This window comes from Microtus oregoni, unplaced genomic scaffold, assembly GCF_018167655.1.
Source record: "Microtus oregoni isolate MIOR12 unplaced genomic scaffold, Mior012 000001F_ref0000356, whole genome shotgun sequence".
Taxonomy (NCBI): domain Eukaryota; kingdom Metazoa; phylum Chordata; class Mammalia; order Rodentia; family Cricetidae; genus Microtus; species Microtus oregoni.
The window spans coordinates 51,045,827-51,059,476 of record NW_024543060.1 but is presented as its reverse complement, the minus strand read 5'-3'; the positions used below and the strand labels follow the sequence as shown (position 1 = coordinate 51,059,476).

Here is a 13,650-nt window from a genome sequence, read left to right as displayed (position 1 = left end):
GCCTCCCAAGTTGGGATTAAAGGTGTGCGCCACCACACCTGGAACTCTCTTTGTAGACCATGCTGGCCTTGTACTTGTGGAGATCTGCCTGCCTCTGCCGCCCAATTGCTAGGTTTGAAGGCGCGAACTACTCACTACACCCTTGAAACACATCACAAGGTACTTTCCCCAAGGCTGAAGTCTCTTAGCAGAGACTCTCCTGTATTTTCCTTCGAGTTTCTCTGGGCAGGACCCACACCCTGCCCCCCCCCATATTCTTTATGTGCTTTTTTGTTTTGTTTTTAGGTTCGGACTGTTTGTGTAACACATAAACTCTTGGGTATCGGGGTTCATACTTTCAATGCTTTTTAGTTTACTCTTGAAAGGTAGCAAAGCTTCTCAGGTGACCCAGCATCATCAATCATGAAGACTTTTGGAAGGATACTGGAGGATGCGTAGGCAGTTGCCCGGGTTTCCAAACAGAATCGGGTTGACATTCTCTCCTGATGCAGGGCCCGGAGGGAGCCCCTGCTCTTGGAACACCTTGGAATACAAGGACACCTCAGCGAATAAGCTCTTCCCCACCTCAGTCGTGGATTTACGCCTGGCCTCCTATTTCTGACCCTTGGGAACTCATTTTGCATGCCTAACCTTGCACAGCCGTGGTGCAGAATGGCCATTCATGAAGGAGGCCTCAGGGCTCCTAGAGTGTGAGACGCAGCGACTCTGGAAGACTCTTCGACCACTTCCTATTTGCCACTTGTAAATAAAGTACTTCCTGGAGGCGCACGGACCCAGTCCATCCTTCCTTGTTGGCTGCAGAAGAGGCAGGCTAGAAGGCGGGCAGAACTGGTGCCCAGAGTGGGCCTGGCGGCTTCAGGAGCAGCGAAGCGAGGGGAGGGCTGGGTTAGAGTCTAGACGCGGTTTCCTTCTATTGTCTACCCTTCCTCCGTCACCCCTCCGCACCCCACTTTCCCCTTCTTGTGCGCTGTTAGAGATGGCAGGGGTGGAGGGGAGTGCGGGGAGCAGCCCTTCCTCCGTCTGGTTAAGTTTCCACACCCGGCGGCCCAGGCGAGGCTGAGTTCAGTAGCCAAGACACCGAACACCAACCCTCTCTATCTACCCTTGGGGTTTCCTTCTTGGTCAGGATGGAAACTTCGCCCAGATAGAGAAGACGCATCCGCCCGGGTCTTTGGGAACAGGCCCGTGGCTAGGCCACTCCGGGGACACCCCGAGTGCAGACTCCGGCCTCTGGAGGGCCTGGGAGGGTGCAGAGGGAAGAGCAGGAGGGGGCAGTGCTCTCCGCTCCCCCACTCCGCTAGCGAGGCCCGCCCGCTTCTGGGTCCCGAAGACCACCCCCTGCGCGCACTGCCCCGCGCGCGACCCGCGGAGCCCCCGTGGATCTCCGCCCTCCCGGCCGCTCGCTCACCCGCCCGCAGGGAGGTGCGACTGCGGCCTAGGGCGCCCGGCGGCTCCTCCTCTCCCCCTCCCCCTCCCGGAAGCGCGGGGCGGGGTCCCCGGCCGGGCCGCGGGGGCGGGCGCGGGGGCCGGGCCGGGGCGGGGCGCGGCGGGCTGTGCGCGCCCACTCGGCTCCGGGCGGCCAGCGTTCGCGGGCCCAGGCCGCCGGCCTCTACCCGAGCACCGCGGCGGAGCAGCGGCGGGAGCCCCGGGAGAAGCAGCCGCAGTCGCGCGAGGCTCCTCCTCCACCCCCGCGCGCGCCCCTCGCCGCCCGCCCCGGGCTCCGTGTATGGGGACGCGGCTCGCCAGCCTCCGTTGAGACCGTCCCCCGGGTACGGTGGCCTCGGGCTCCAGAGCCCGCCCCGCCACCCGAGGGCTGCGCGCGGCCCCGGGCCTGCTCGCTGCGCGGCTCCGCGCGTCCCGGGCCAGGAAGTGGCGGCGCTGAGCGCCATGGCCCACTCCCCGGTGCAGTCGGGCCTTCCGGGCATGCAGGTAGGCTGGGGCGGCCGGGGCGGGCGAGCTGCGGCCGGGGCGGAAGCTGGCAACTTGGCGGTGTCAACACGGCCGCCTACTCCCCCCCCCCCCCACGCGGCGGGCCCGTTTCCCCCGGGATCTTCGCCAGAGGCTCGGGCGGTGGGGCTCTCCGGTGTGTGTGCACGTGGAGGGGCCGTGGGGTCCGCGGCCTGGGGCCGAGGCGGAGTGCGGGAGGGAGCTTTGCGCTCCCCAACTCCGACGCTCAGGCAGACGGCCCATCCGGGGCAGGAGTGTGAACTAGTGCCCTTGGAGGCCCCGCTTGGGTGCCCGGGCCCTGTGTGGGCCTGGGACGGAGGCAGCGCGACTCCGAGGTCCCCAAGAGTCTCCCTCCCCGGACTCACCCCCCCCCCCCCCCCCCGACTGGAGACCCGAGCGCAGGGCGGGGAGCGCGCCCCGGCTGCTCCCAGGCCGGGCGGGCCGCAGGGCGGGGTGCAGGAAGGTGTAACCTCGCTGGGGAGCCTGGTGCGGAAAAGTGCGAGGCTGCGAAGCAGGGAGGCGGAATCCACACCTCCGCGTGCGCCCTGGTGTGCAGAGCCCAGGTTCGCCCCGCGGCTGGAGTTTTCACTCTGAGACCCGTTTGCTCCCCGGCTTGTCCCAGCCCATACTTTGTGTCTTCTTTGCCTGCCCCGTGACTTTTCTGTGGAGGGGATGGGGGGGGGGGGGAGCGTGAGGGAGTTGAATTTCAAATTTACATGAATGCACGGACATTTTTTTTTTCGTCATTGAGGACTGTTTTCGGTTCTTTGAAAAACAATCACTAGTCTGTTCTTAACTTGTGAAGTTTGTAAGCGCACACATGCTGACAGAATGATTGCGACGGAGACCGCAGGACCAGTCAGAGTTTTGCTTTCCCAAGCGAGTCAACGGAAGACTTTTGCTAAAACCCCGAATATTGACGACTATCGTTTTATAGATGCAACAGGCGCGTTTTCTCTGGTTCAGGATTGAGTTGCAGTGTCCCAGGCCTTGGCCCTTACCGCTTCTGCCCGCCTCTTCTGAGGTTATTTCTTATCCTCCTTCCTTTTTAAAATTTTTTTTATTCATACCTCGAGAAGAAAACTGGATTTCATTGACCAGGTTTGAACTCTAGAAAAATAGAAACTTAAAGTCAGCACTTTAGTGACCACTAGAACCCTAGTCATTTTAATTTTTTTAGGGATAATAAAGTTGGAGTTAAGAGCGACTGGAAAAAGATGGTCGTGGAGCCTCACCTTGTGCTTGTAAAATCCTGATGTTGCCGGCCATTAGTTACAAGTCAGCTGCGGCCTCCTACAGCTTTGCTTTGGTTTGAATTTAGAGGCAAGAGATGAGGGTGGACTGAATGAGAAACACTTTCTTAACCAGTAGAGCAAGGACCTCTTGGGACATTAACCGTTTCTTCAGTGCTTCCTTTTCCTGGCTACCACAGTGTCTTAATGGGGACCCACCATTGGCACCCACTAACCTCAGCCTTTGTAAAAGAAAGTGTTTGCGAAGATGCTTAATCCTGGCACAGTGCTGCGAAGCCGGCTCCCTCCCTTTTGTTTTTAAAGAATGGGCCAAAATTCTTCATCCTAGGAAAAGAAAAAAGTAACTAACTCCCCCCGCCCCCCCTCCGTGTATTTTCTCAGTGGTCTTGTTTTTTTGTTTTTCAGTATAAAGATAGTAACTTTTCAGTAGATTAATTTTTTTTTTTTGTCGGTTTTGGTTCCATAGAGGAGGGAAAGTGGCTTCCCACAGTCATTCCTGCCCTTGTATACATCTTCAAACCACATGATAATTTTTTGGCCTCCTATTGGAGAAAGAGCACCCCCCCCCCCCAGGAAAGTCAAATGAGAACGTTTGTTTGCATCCTGGAGTCAGCAGCTGAGGCCTCCCTAGGAGCTCTTTGGAGGATTATATTAAAGGCACACCTGGCCTTGACTCTAGCCAGAATAAGACTGGGGAGAAATAGGCACCCCCTTTGCCATGATTCTTATGAGGAACCGCGATCTCACCTCTGGGCTAGGACTTAGGAGATGGGTTAAATTCTTTGTCAAGCTGGGTTCAGTATTGGCTGTCTATAATCCCAGCCCTCAGAAGGCAGAGGCAGGTGACTCTTGTCAGTTGAAGGCTGGCCTTGTTTACGTTACTGAGTTCCAGGCCAGCTAAGGCTTCGAATTTGAGACCCTTGATCAAACAAACAAGACAAAGTTTGGCAAGACCAGGGAGCAGCTTCAGACAGCCCAAGGAAGATGTTAAGAAAATTCACCTGAATTCAGGAATGCTTTAGTATAAGGACTATTTTTATGGCATCTGTTGATTATTACAGATGAAGAAAGATATTATCTCTACCTTTTTATAGCTCTGTGAATCATGAGGTAGGAGTTGTATGGACCAAGGTAAACTGGTGTAGGTGGGTGGCTCTTCATTGCCCTCCAGACAGCACTCCTTCCCCATGCTCTGCCTATTGTTCCTTTGGCGACTGTTACACATCATTTTATTTTAGGTTGAGTGGTTGATTGACAGCTTTTCCGTGGTCCTTGGTGAGGGGGTGGGTGGTGGCACACCTGGCTGGTTTTTTGTTTATTTACATGCATTGGCTTTTGTTGCCTGCATGTGTGTCCATGGGAGGGCGGCAGATCCCCTGGAATTGGAGTTACAGCCAGTTATAAACTGCTATGTGGGGTGTGGGAATTGAACCTGGGTCCTCTGAAAGAGCAGCCAGTGCTCATAAGCACTGAGCCATCTCTCCAGCCCCAACCTGACTGTTTTGATGAAACTTTAGGGGATTTTTTTGGTTTTGTGATGGAGGATAATTAGATTACAAGCTGAGGGTGGCTGTAAGTACCCCTGCCGTCATTGTAGCCAGCAGCCCTTGCTTTATGCGTTTGAGTTCCAGTGAACATAAAGACCTAAGCTGGAGGTGGGAGCACCCATTTCATGCTAGAGTTTGCATTAAGTTATGGTGCAAAAAATTAGCTTTTTGCTTATAAAATTCTTTGGTAAAAGATATTTGTGCCGGGGGTGGGGTGGGGTGGGGGTGGGGATGGTGGCACACACCTTTAATCCCAGCACTCAGGCGGATCCCTGTGAGTTTGAGGCTAGGCTGGTCTACAGAGTGAGTTCCAGAACAGCCAGGGCTACACAGAGAAACCCTGTCTCAAGAAATGAAATTTATGTGTATGTAACGTGCACTAGGCGTGTGAAGGGTGCTGAGAACCAGACTTGGCAGGGGTCCGTTTCTGCGGTACTGTGTATTTGTGTATGGGATTCTGTAGCACTTTTAAGGCTTTCCTGGGCTGTGACCCTTGTAAGAGAGGCTGGAAGCTAAAGCTTCAGATCCTAGCTCTGTTTCCTTACTCCTTGTGTTAACATGCAGTCTGGCACGTTAAGAAAAAGCTGGTTTTAACGGTGAATTGATTGCACAGACTACAGGTTCATGACCCCAAGTTTAAAATGTACTGAATTAGGGAAGTGATGTGAATAAGAGGGCTGGCGTGAAGTCAGCATGCTTTGAGGTTTTGAGTTAAGAGACCTTGTGTTTGCAAGTATAGGTGATTTAAAGGGATAGTTAAGGAATCTTAACTATCTACTTGCTGATGTTATCCTGTGTCCCTTCTGGAGCTCCTGGGCAGCAAGCCCTTGCTGTGAGGAGACCTGTGCACTGGCTAGCCAGGAAGGGTGTTCACTAGTACGTTGGAAGTCTGGAAAATAAGACATCAAGACCATTGCAGTTAATTCTGCCTCTGGCCTCCCCATCCCCTCGTGTGGTGTATTTTACAGGGCTGTGCTCTCGCCTTCTCCCCTAACTGCCCTCCTGGAGATACCTGCTCTTGTTGCCCTGCTCGGAACTGCACCCTGGGGGTGGTTGGGTGCCTTAGGGACTTTCAGTGAAGTGGCGAGGCCTAGGTTCCAAGAGCTTCATGGGTGAGGCTGCACACAGAAGGAGGTTTAGCACTTTCTGGCCCTCCTGTCGATGAGTCACAGGGAACCAACCATACAAGGGCTCCAGATATGCAGGTCCCTGGCCTCAGATGGTCAGCAACCCTTGCAGGATGAGCCCTAAGAAGGTTCCGGTGACTGGGGCCCAGGAGACCAGGCACAGGCTTGGAAAGCGTCAGGCTTCCCCAAATGCAGAGACAGGGTGTCTAGGGGCCTGGAGCTGAGGCCCGGGGTTCTTTGTGTTGTCCGTGTTCTCGGGCGTAGGTGATGAGGAGAGTGGGTTCTGGGTGTGTGCCCGGTGTGAGGATGCCCAGGGACGGTGGGAACTTTGGTGTTCCTGAACAGCTAACTGATGCCCTGTAGGATTCTCACAGACCTTGGTGACTTGAATTTGGTGACTTCTGTCACACACTTTGCCTTACTCTGCGGTCTTGTGTGATCGCAGAATAACTGAGGAAAGTCAGGTACATAATCTTCCTGTTACTTACGTCTTTTTCTCCCCAAGACGAGTTCTTCATGTTGTCCAGGTTTGCCTTGAACTCAGCCTCCTGCTTCCCTCCCCGTTGGTTGGATGACTTACAGTTTATACAGTGCTTGGCCGATGCTTGACCCCAGCCCTTGCACCTCTCAGTCTTTCTGTACCTATGTCCATTTTTAACGCTCCCTCATCGCTAAGGAATTGTTTTGCTTGACCCCTTTGTCTATGTTATTCCGCTGAGCCACATACTGTTCCCATCCCTGAAATGTCCTCCCTACCCCCCTGTAGGGAATGGGCAAGGCTGTAAATTATTTTTTAATATTTATTTTATGTGCATGTGTCTGTCTGCATGTGCACCGTGTGTTTGCTCTGCGGTTATATCCTCAGATCCCTGGAGCTGGAGTTAACAGGCAGTTGTGAGTAGTTCCCTATGTGTGTTGGGGACCGAACCCTGGTCCTCTGCAAGAGCAGCAAGTGCTCTTTACTGCTGACCCATCCCTCCAGCTCCGAGACTAAAACAGTTCTGTGTGTGTGTGCAGATGTGCATGTCCTCGTGCCGTGGCCTGTGTGGAGGTCAGAGACCCAGTTTCTGGAGTTGGTTCTTTCCTACCGTGTGCGAGATCCAGGATGAACTCAGGGTGTCAGGCATGGTGGACCCATCTTCATGTTTTTTAAACATTAATAGCTTTTGGTTCTAGTCCCAGACCAGGGAATGTACTTTATTTTTTCTTTTGAGACAGGGTTTCTCTGTGTATCCCTGCTGTCCTGGAACAGGGGAGCCTCCAGCTCGGAGCAGCCTACCTCACCCAGTCTCCCAGGTGCTGACTCAGGGAAGGCACCTAGTTACCTTCAAGATTGAAGAGCTAATGTCTCTGAAAGTAGTGTTTCTGGGCGTGGCGGTCTCCTGGTGTCCTGATTTGGGCGCGTTTTGTCCTCTTGGCGCTGCTGTGCCCACTGTGGAGCTGAGCTGCCTCTCTGGTCTGGTGCAAGTTGGTGGAGTTCTTCTGTTGGTCCATGGCAAGATGCGGTATGAGCAGCTAGTAAGGGGTGAGCCTGTTCCGTCTTCCTGTGGTTTTATGGGGCACACCCTCCAGGCCCTGGTCCAGGAGTCTGGTCTCTTGCCACACAACTGTGTTTGGGTGATTTTTCCTCGTGATTCAGACTTGCCTGCTTGGAAACGGGTACCTGCAGGAAGTGGGCCCCGCCCGGTCTCCCTGCTAATGCTCTCTGTGCTGCCCTAGCTGGGGTGATTACCACTAATGGAATCCTGTGGCTGGAGTGTGTGCGGGAAGTAGACCTGCATGCGTTACTCCTGCTGTGGAGAGCCTGCGCCGGCCTGGTGTCCGGTGGTCATAGTCACTCTCATAACTGATTTTTACAGTGCAATCTACCAACGTGTCTTGGTGTCAAATGGCTTCGGATAAGAAAATGAGGCCATTGGAACATCCTACCGGTAGGGGACTGTGCCCAATCCTAAATTGCTCTTGGAACTGGGCATTGGCTCATGCCTACTGTTGTAGCGTTTGGAAAGCTAGGCGAGAGGTGTGCTGTGAGTTCAAGTCCGGACTTGATGGTCATTTCCAGGCCAGCCTGGACTGGAGTGTTAAGACTTTACTCTGGGCAAATCAAGATGTGACCTAGCTTGCTGCAGAGAATACTGGAGCCTCTGCAGAGGCCTAAAGATGTGTGATGGATTCAGAGACTTTCTCTCATGTTTTCTCAAGGCTTATGGTCAGCAAAAGAAACTAGTGTTGAAAGCTACCCGGGTGTCTTAGTGAGTGGCCTGACATGGTAAGTTTTATGCAAACGCCTACCAAAGTGTAGCTAGGTCTTATCCTGGTAGTTTACATCTCTTCCTGTTTGTACAGAGGAATTTTAGACTCTGAGGTTTGAAGGTCTGGTGGGGTTCCCTGCCCTTTTTGTTTTTACTCAGGTTTTTTCTTTGCTTAGTCTTTATTGAAAACATAGATTGGATGCACATGGTTTTGCTGGGAAACATGGCGCTTGCCTGTCCCTGCTGCCAGTTCTTACTCCCCAAAGGCCTCCCTCTGAGCCCTGTGTGACCTGTGCCATCATTCCTCGGCTGGTGTGGACTCAAGTTGCTGCTTGTTTCTAGTTCTCAGAGTGCTCCCTGGACCCAGGATTCTGCAGATGAGGATTTAGGTCTGGGTCTGTCACCTTCTCCTCACAGCACCTCGGTCCTGGCAGAGCTCCTTTTGTGACCTTGGTCAGCTCTGCCAGCAGCGTCTACCTCACCAAGTATCCTGAGCTCTGCTGGGCTGGGGCCCTCCAGCGTGGTCCACTGCTCCCCTCTGGTCTCTTGGCCGTGTTCCCTAGGTTCCTTCGCTGCTGTTTCCTGGTGGACATCTATGTGTACCCTGTCTTAGCTGGCACCCTTGGGTGGGGTGGTGGGGTAGTGCAGCATGCGCTCCCCTAGTGAATTAGGGCGTGAGCTCTTTGTGTTTACCTGTCGGTCGGTGGTGTGGCGTAGTGTGAAGTTGTAGGTTTTCTTGCAGAATTGTGTTTTCAGTCCCAAGGGATAAGACAGCGTCTCATGTTCTAGGCAAACACTTAGCTACTGAGCTATATCTCCTTGTAGTTATTTTTTTGTTTGTTTTGAGACAGGGTGATGATCTGTAGCCCAGACTGACCTCCAGCCCACTCTTCTGAACCTGGTGATACAAGCGTGTATGCCAGTGTCCTGCGGCCTCCTCTAGGGAATTTGAAGATTGCTGTGTTCTAGCTGTGTTCTGTTGGAGTGCAGTGTGCACCAGGACTGGTTCCACCCACACAAGCCCTCCTGCCCTTGAGTCAGGAACAGCTCCTTTGTGCTGTGAAGGTCCACGGCCTTGTCTTGGTGTGAGTGTTGTCTTTTTTTATTTTTATTTATTTATTTTTTTTGCAGGCACTCAGGAGGCCTTTAGTCAGGCAGCTGGTGTCTTGTGATGAGTTTTTTTTTCCTCCCTTTTTGAAACCACCATTTGGATGCTGTACCTTCTCATCTGGTCCTTACCCTGTGATCTTACCCTGTTAGAGCTATTTTCTGTCCCTTGTCTTTGTCACTGGCTTTCTGGGCCATTGTCTCAACTGCTTTCTTTCCTTTCCTTTCCTTTCCTTCCCTTCCCTTCCCTTCCCTTCCCTTTCCTTCCCTTCCTTTCTTTCTTCCTTTTATTGTTTTACATACCAACCACAGTTCCCCCTCCATCCCCTTCTTCCACTCCTCCCCTCCCTTCCTCCCATGGGGAGTCAACAAAGCCTGGCACATCAAGTTAAGACAGGACCAAGTCCTTTCCCCCTGCATCAAGGCTGAGCAAGGCATCCATCCCACCATAGGGAATGGGCTTCCAAAAAGCCAGCTCAAGCACCAGGGATAGATTCTGGTCCCACTGCCAGGGGCCCCTCAAATAGACCAAGCTACACAACTGTCTCCTATCTGCAGGGGCCTAGTGTGGTCCCATGGCAGCTCCACAGCTGTCAGTCTAGAGTTGTGAGTTCCCACGAGCTTGGGTCAGCTGTCTCTGTGTTTCCTCACCCAGCCATGATCTTGACCTCTCCCACTTGCTCATATAGTCCCCCTTCCTCACTTTGACTGGTCTCCTGGAGCTCCGCCCAGTGCTTAGCTGTGGATCTCTGCATCTGCTTCCATCAGTGACTGGATGAAGGTTCTATGTTGACAATTAGGGTGTCATCAATCTGATTACAGAAGGTCGGTTCAGGCACCCTCTCCACCATTGCTGAGTCTCAGCTGAGGTCATCCTTGTGGATCCCTGGGAATTTCCCTAGCACCAGGTTTTCCCCTAACCCAGTAATGGTTCCCTCTATCAAGATATCTTTTTCATTGCTCTCCTTTTTCTCTTCCCCAACTCCACCATTCTTTTCCCTCATGTTTTCATCCCCCATCTCCTCCACCCGTGCACCACCTCCCATGCTCCTAGTTTACCCAGGATCTCATCTGTTTCACCTTCCCAGGGTGATCCTCCTTGTTACCTAGCTTCTCTGGGGCTGTGGATGGTAGCCTGGTTATCCTTTGCTTTACATCTAATACCCACTCATGAGTGAGTACATCCCGTATTTGTCTTTCTGGTTCTGGGATACTTCACTCAAGATGATTTTTTTTTTCTAGTTCCATTTGCCTGCAAATGTTATGATGTCATTATTTTTTACACCCGAGTAATACTCCATTGCTCCATTGTGTAAATGTATCACATTTTCTTTATCTATTCTTTGGTTGAGGGCATCTAGGTTGTTACCAGGTTCTGGCTATTATGAATAATGCTGCTATGAACATAGTTGAGCAAGTGTCCTTGTAGTATGGTTGAGCATCCATACTAATGCTGGGTCCTGAGGTAGATTGAGTTCCAATTTTCTGAGAAATCGCCGTACTGATTTCAAGTGACTGTACAAATTTGTACTCCCACCAGCAATGAAGGAGTGTTCCCCTTACCCCACGTACTCTCCAGCATAAACCGTCATCAGTGTATTTGATCTTAGCCGCTCTGACAGGTATAAGATGGAATCTCAGAGTTGTTTTGATTTGCATTTCCCTGATGATGAAGGATGTTGAGCAATTTCTTAAATGTCTTTTGGCCATTTGAGATTATTCTGTTGAGAGTTCTCTGTTTAGGTCTATACCCCATTTTTAAATTGGATTGTTGGTATTTTGATGTCTAGTTTCTTGAGTTCTTTATATATTTGGAGAGCAGTCCTCTGTCACATGTGGGGTTGGTGAAGCTCTTCCCCCATTCTGTAAACTGGGCTGTGTTTACCTGTTTTCCTAGACTCTGACAACTTTTGTGATTCTCAGTGTTCCTCATCATAGTTGATTTTCCTTTTTGTTTGAAGTATGTTTTCTGTCCTGGGCATAATTCTTTCCAAATGTCTACTTTTTTCCTTTATTTTTCTCTTCCTCCCTCCCCTTTCCCCTTTAGGGTCTCATTTTGTATCCTTAAAGTAGGAAATGTTGCCCAGGCTGTGCTTGAACTCACATCTTCTTACCTTCATCTGAGTGCTTCACCACACTGGCTGTGGGGAGTTGACCGTAGTATTTTCTGTCAGTCACTCCTGCTGGACAAGACCGGTGTCTTGACCTTTTCGAGGCAGCCTTCTGAACCTCCGGCCTGTTCTTTTCCCCCACTCACCTCTCTCTCCCTCTGCTGGGAGCCCCACCGTCTTCACTTTAGTGGAGCTGCTTGGGGTACAGGGATAGACACAGTGTCTGCAGTTGTTCCTGGAGGTCTGGGAAGAGGGGCCATTGAGCTGTTTGAGGCCTTCTACATCAGACTTCCCTTGCTGGGTCACTGACTCCAGGCACCTCTGTGGGGATGTCTCTGCCGAGATATCTCTGTGGGGAGTCTCTGGAGATATTTCTGGGGAGTCTCTGCGGAGAGACTAGGACACAGTCCTTGACAGAAGCAGCAGTGTAAGGAAGGAAGGGGTTATACTTGAGGAGAGCGCCCGTCCTGGACTGGAAACTGGTGGGAGGTGAGAACCAGCTGGCCACCTGTGTCTCCAGACAAGAAGCAAAGGGATGTTGGTGTTCAGCTGGCTTTTTCCTTCCGGTTTCTAATCAGTTCTGGGCCCCGATGGTGCCAGAAGGTTCTGTGTGGGCCGGCCTTCAGTTAAACGTCTATGCAAACTCCCTCAGATACACCAGGATGTGCTCTTAGGCGATCATGTCTGCCCACCGAATGGGGTACCTCCGAGAAACCCCCTCCGCCAGTTTCTGGTTGTTGGGGTCAGTGCTTTTTCCACTGGAGCTCCTGCTGCTCTTCTGCTCTGGGTTAGCACTTTCACAAGCTGGGAAATCTCAGATGCGCGTTTTCATGGTTAGGATGTGTAGCTTCTGGGAAGCAGGGGTTGACGAGATCATAGTACAGCCGTTAGAATGGGGTGGATCTGTGGGGAGGAGACTCCTGGGCTGGCATGTCCCCATTATTGCTTTGTGGCCCCTGGCCCTTGGACTTGCCATCCTGGGCTATGAGAGTTAGCTTGTCCTGTAAATGACTAGTCTGCAGTGTTCCCTTCCGGTATCAGGACAGGCTTCAGCGCTCTCTCTGCGCTCCCTAGCAGGAGCAGTCTCCTGGCCCGGGCAGGTGGAACAGCCAGGTCTTGCCTTTGGCTGGATGATAATGAGGACCTGGTTGAAGGGTCCACACTGAACCTGGCCATGGGGGTGGGGATGGAGAGAGGAAGGGAAGGGAGGCCCAGCCTGAGGGGTCTGATCTCCTTGAGTGCTGTGCTGGTGAGACCTGGGGTGGTCAGCAGGGCCGCAGCGGGAAGGGCTGGTGGCACCATTCAGTAGGTTCTAGCATGGAGGACTCCTTGGCTCTGCTGTGAGGAGAGCCCTGGCTTTGGGTCCAGTGTTGTGTTTTCCTCTTCCAGGCGTTTGATTCCTCTTGCTGTGCTTCCCAGGGTGCCCAGTGCAGAGCTGGGCTCTTTTTTCAATATGTATATACTTTCATTTTTAGAGTTTTTAGTGATGGGGACCCAGGGCCTTTTGGGAGCGTTCTGCATCAGAGCCACACCCTAGCGTCAGTATGCGAATACTTTTAAAGAAGAGGAGGAGTTTCACACGTGGTCATCACTGTTTTCATTACTTTTGAGAAAAAGTCCTCCCCAGTAGTGATAGGGCCGTCCCTCGCGTGGTGGTCTTCTGTCTGGGCTGCTGCAAACTTGGTGGTAGTAGTTGTTCTTGTGACTGTTTGCCTGATTGTTAATGACGGGAGCCTGCCAAGGGTGTCCAGCCTTCCTGGAACAGTGCAGGGATAGCGGGGAGCTTGCTCTCTGCTGCCACCCTCCAGCCTGTGAGTGAGTGAGTGCCCAGGCTGACTGAGGATCTTCAGGCCCTCAGACAGTGGCCTTGTTCCTCCTGGTTAGGAGTTGAGCTCCAGTTAGTTTCTTGGAATTATGGATTGAGGGTGTGGTTCCCTAGGCCGCTCATCTCCTTTCTGCTGAGCCCTGTAGGTCTCAACTCTTTTTGGGGGCGTTGAGTAACTTTCACAGGGGGTCACCTAAGACCATCAGGAAACTGATATTTACATTATGATTCATAACAGTAGCAATAAATGAACACTTATGAAGTAGCAACGAATATAATTTTATGGTTGTTGGGGGTGGGGTTCCACAGCATGAGGAGCTGTATTAAAGGGTCACAGCATTAGGAAGGTGGAGAGCACTGCCAAAGCTGGCTCCCTACACTGCCTGTCAGGTATTGTCCAGAATGAGTTGTTGCGGACAGGGAAGAAGCCCTGGCGGAGGTTGCTGGGCTGCTCTCTCCCTACCGCTTTGATTCTGAGGTG

At 52.4% G+C, this 13,650-nt stretch overlaps 2 protein-coding genes across 2 annotated transcripts in view; one reads left to right on the top strand and one right to left on the bottom strand.

Annotated features, from left to right (window-relative positions):
- Positions 1-375: 375 nt before the first annotated feature.
- LOC121463454 (translation initiation factor IF-2-like) lies at positions 376-1,889 on the bottom strand. Its single transcript, XM_041675692.1, has 4 exons — positions 1,614-1,889; positions 1,409-1,551; positions 631-853; positions 376-522 (listed from the first exon to the last, which is right to left on the bottom strand). Exons 1-4 carry the CDS (start codon positions 1,887-1,889, stop codon positions 397-399), a joined length of 768 nt encoding a protein of 255 aa, XP_041531626.1. The 3' UTR covers positions 376-396.
- Stk24 (serine/threonine kinase 24) overlaps positions 1,005-13,650 on the top strand; it is an 81,988-nt gene continuing 69,342 nt past the window's right edge. Inside the window, exon 1 of the mRNA XM_041666856.1 lies at positions 1,005-1,929. Within this exon, the coding sequence (XP_041522790.1) occupies positions 1,888-1,929 (42 nt within the window). The 5' untranslated portion in view covers positions 1,005-1,887. The remainder of the gene's footprint in view (positions 1,930-13,650) is intronic.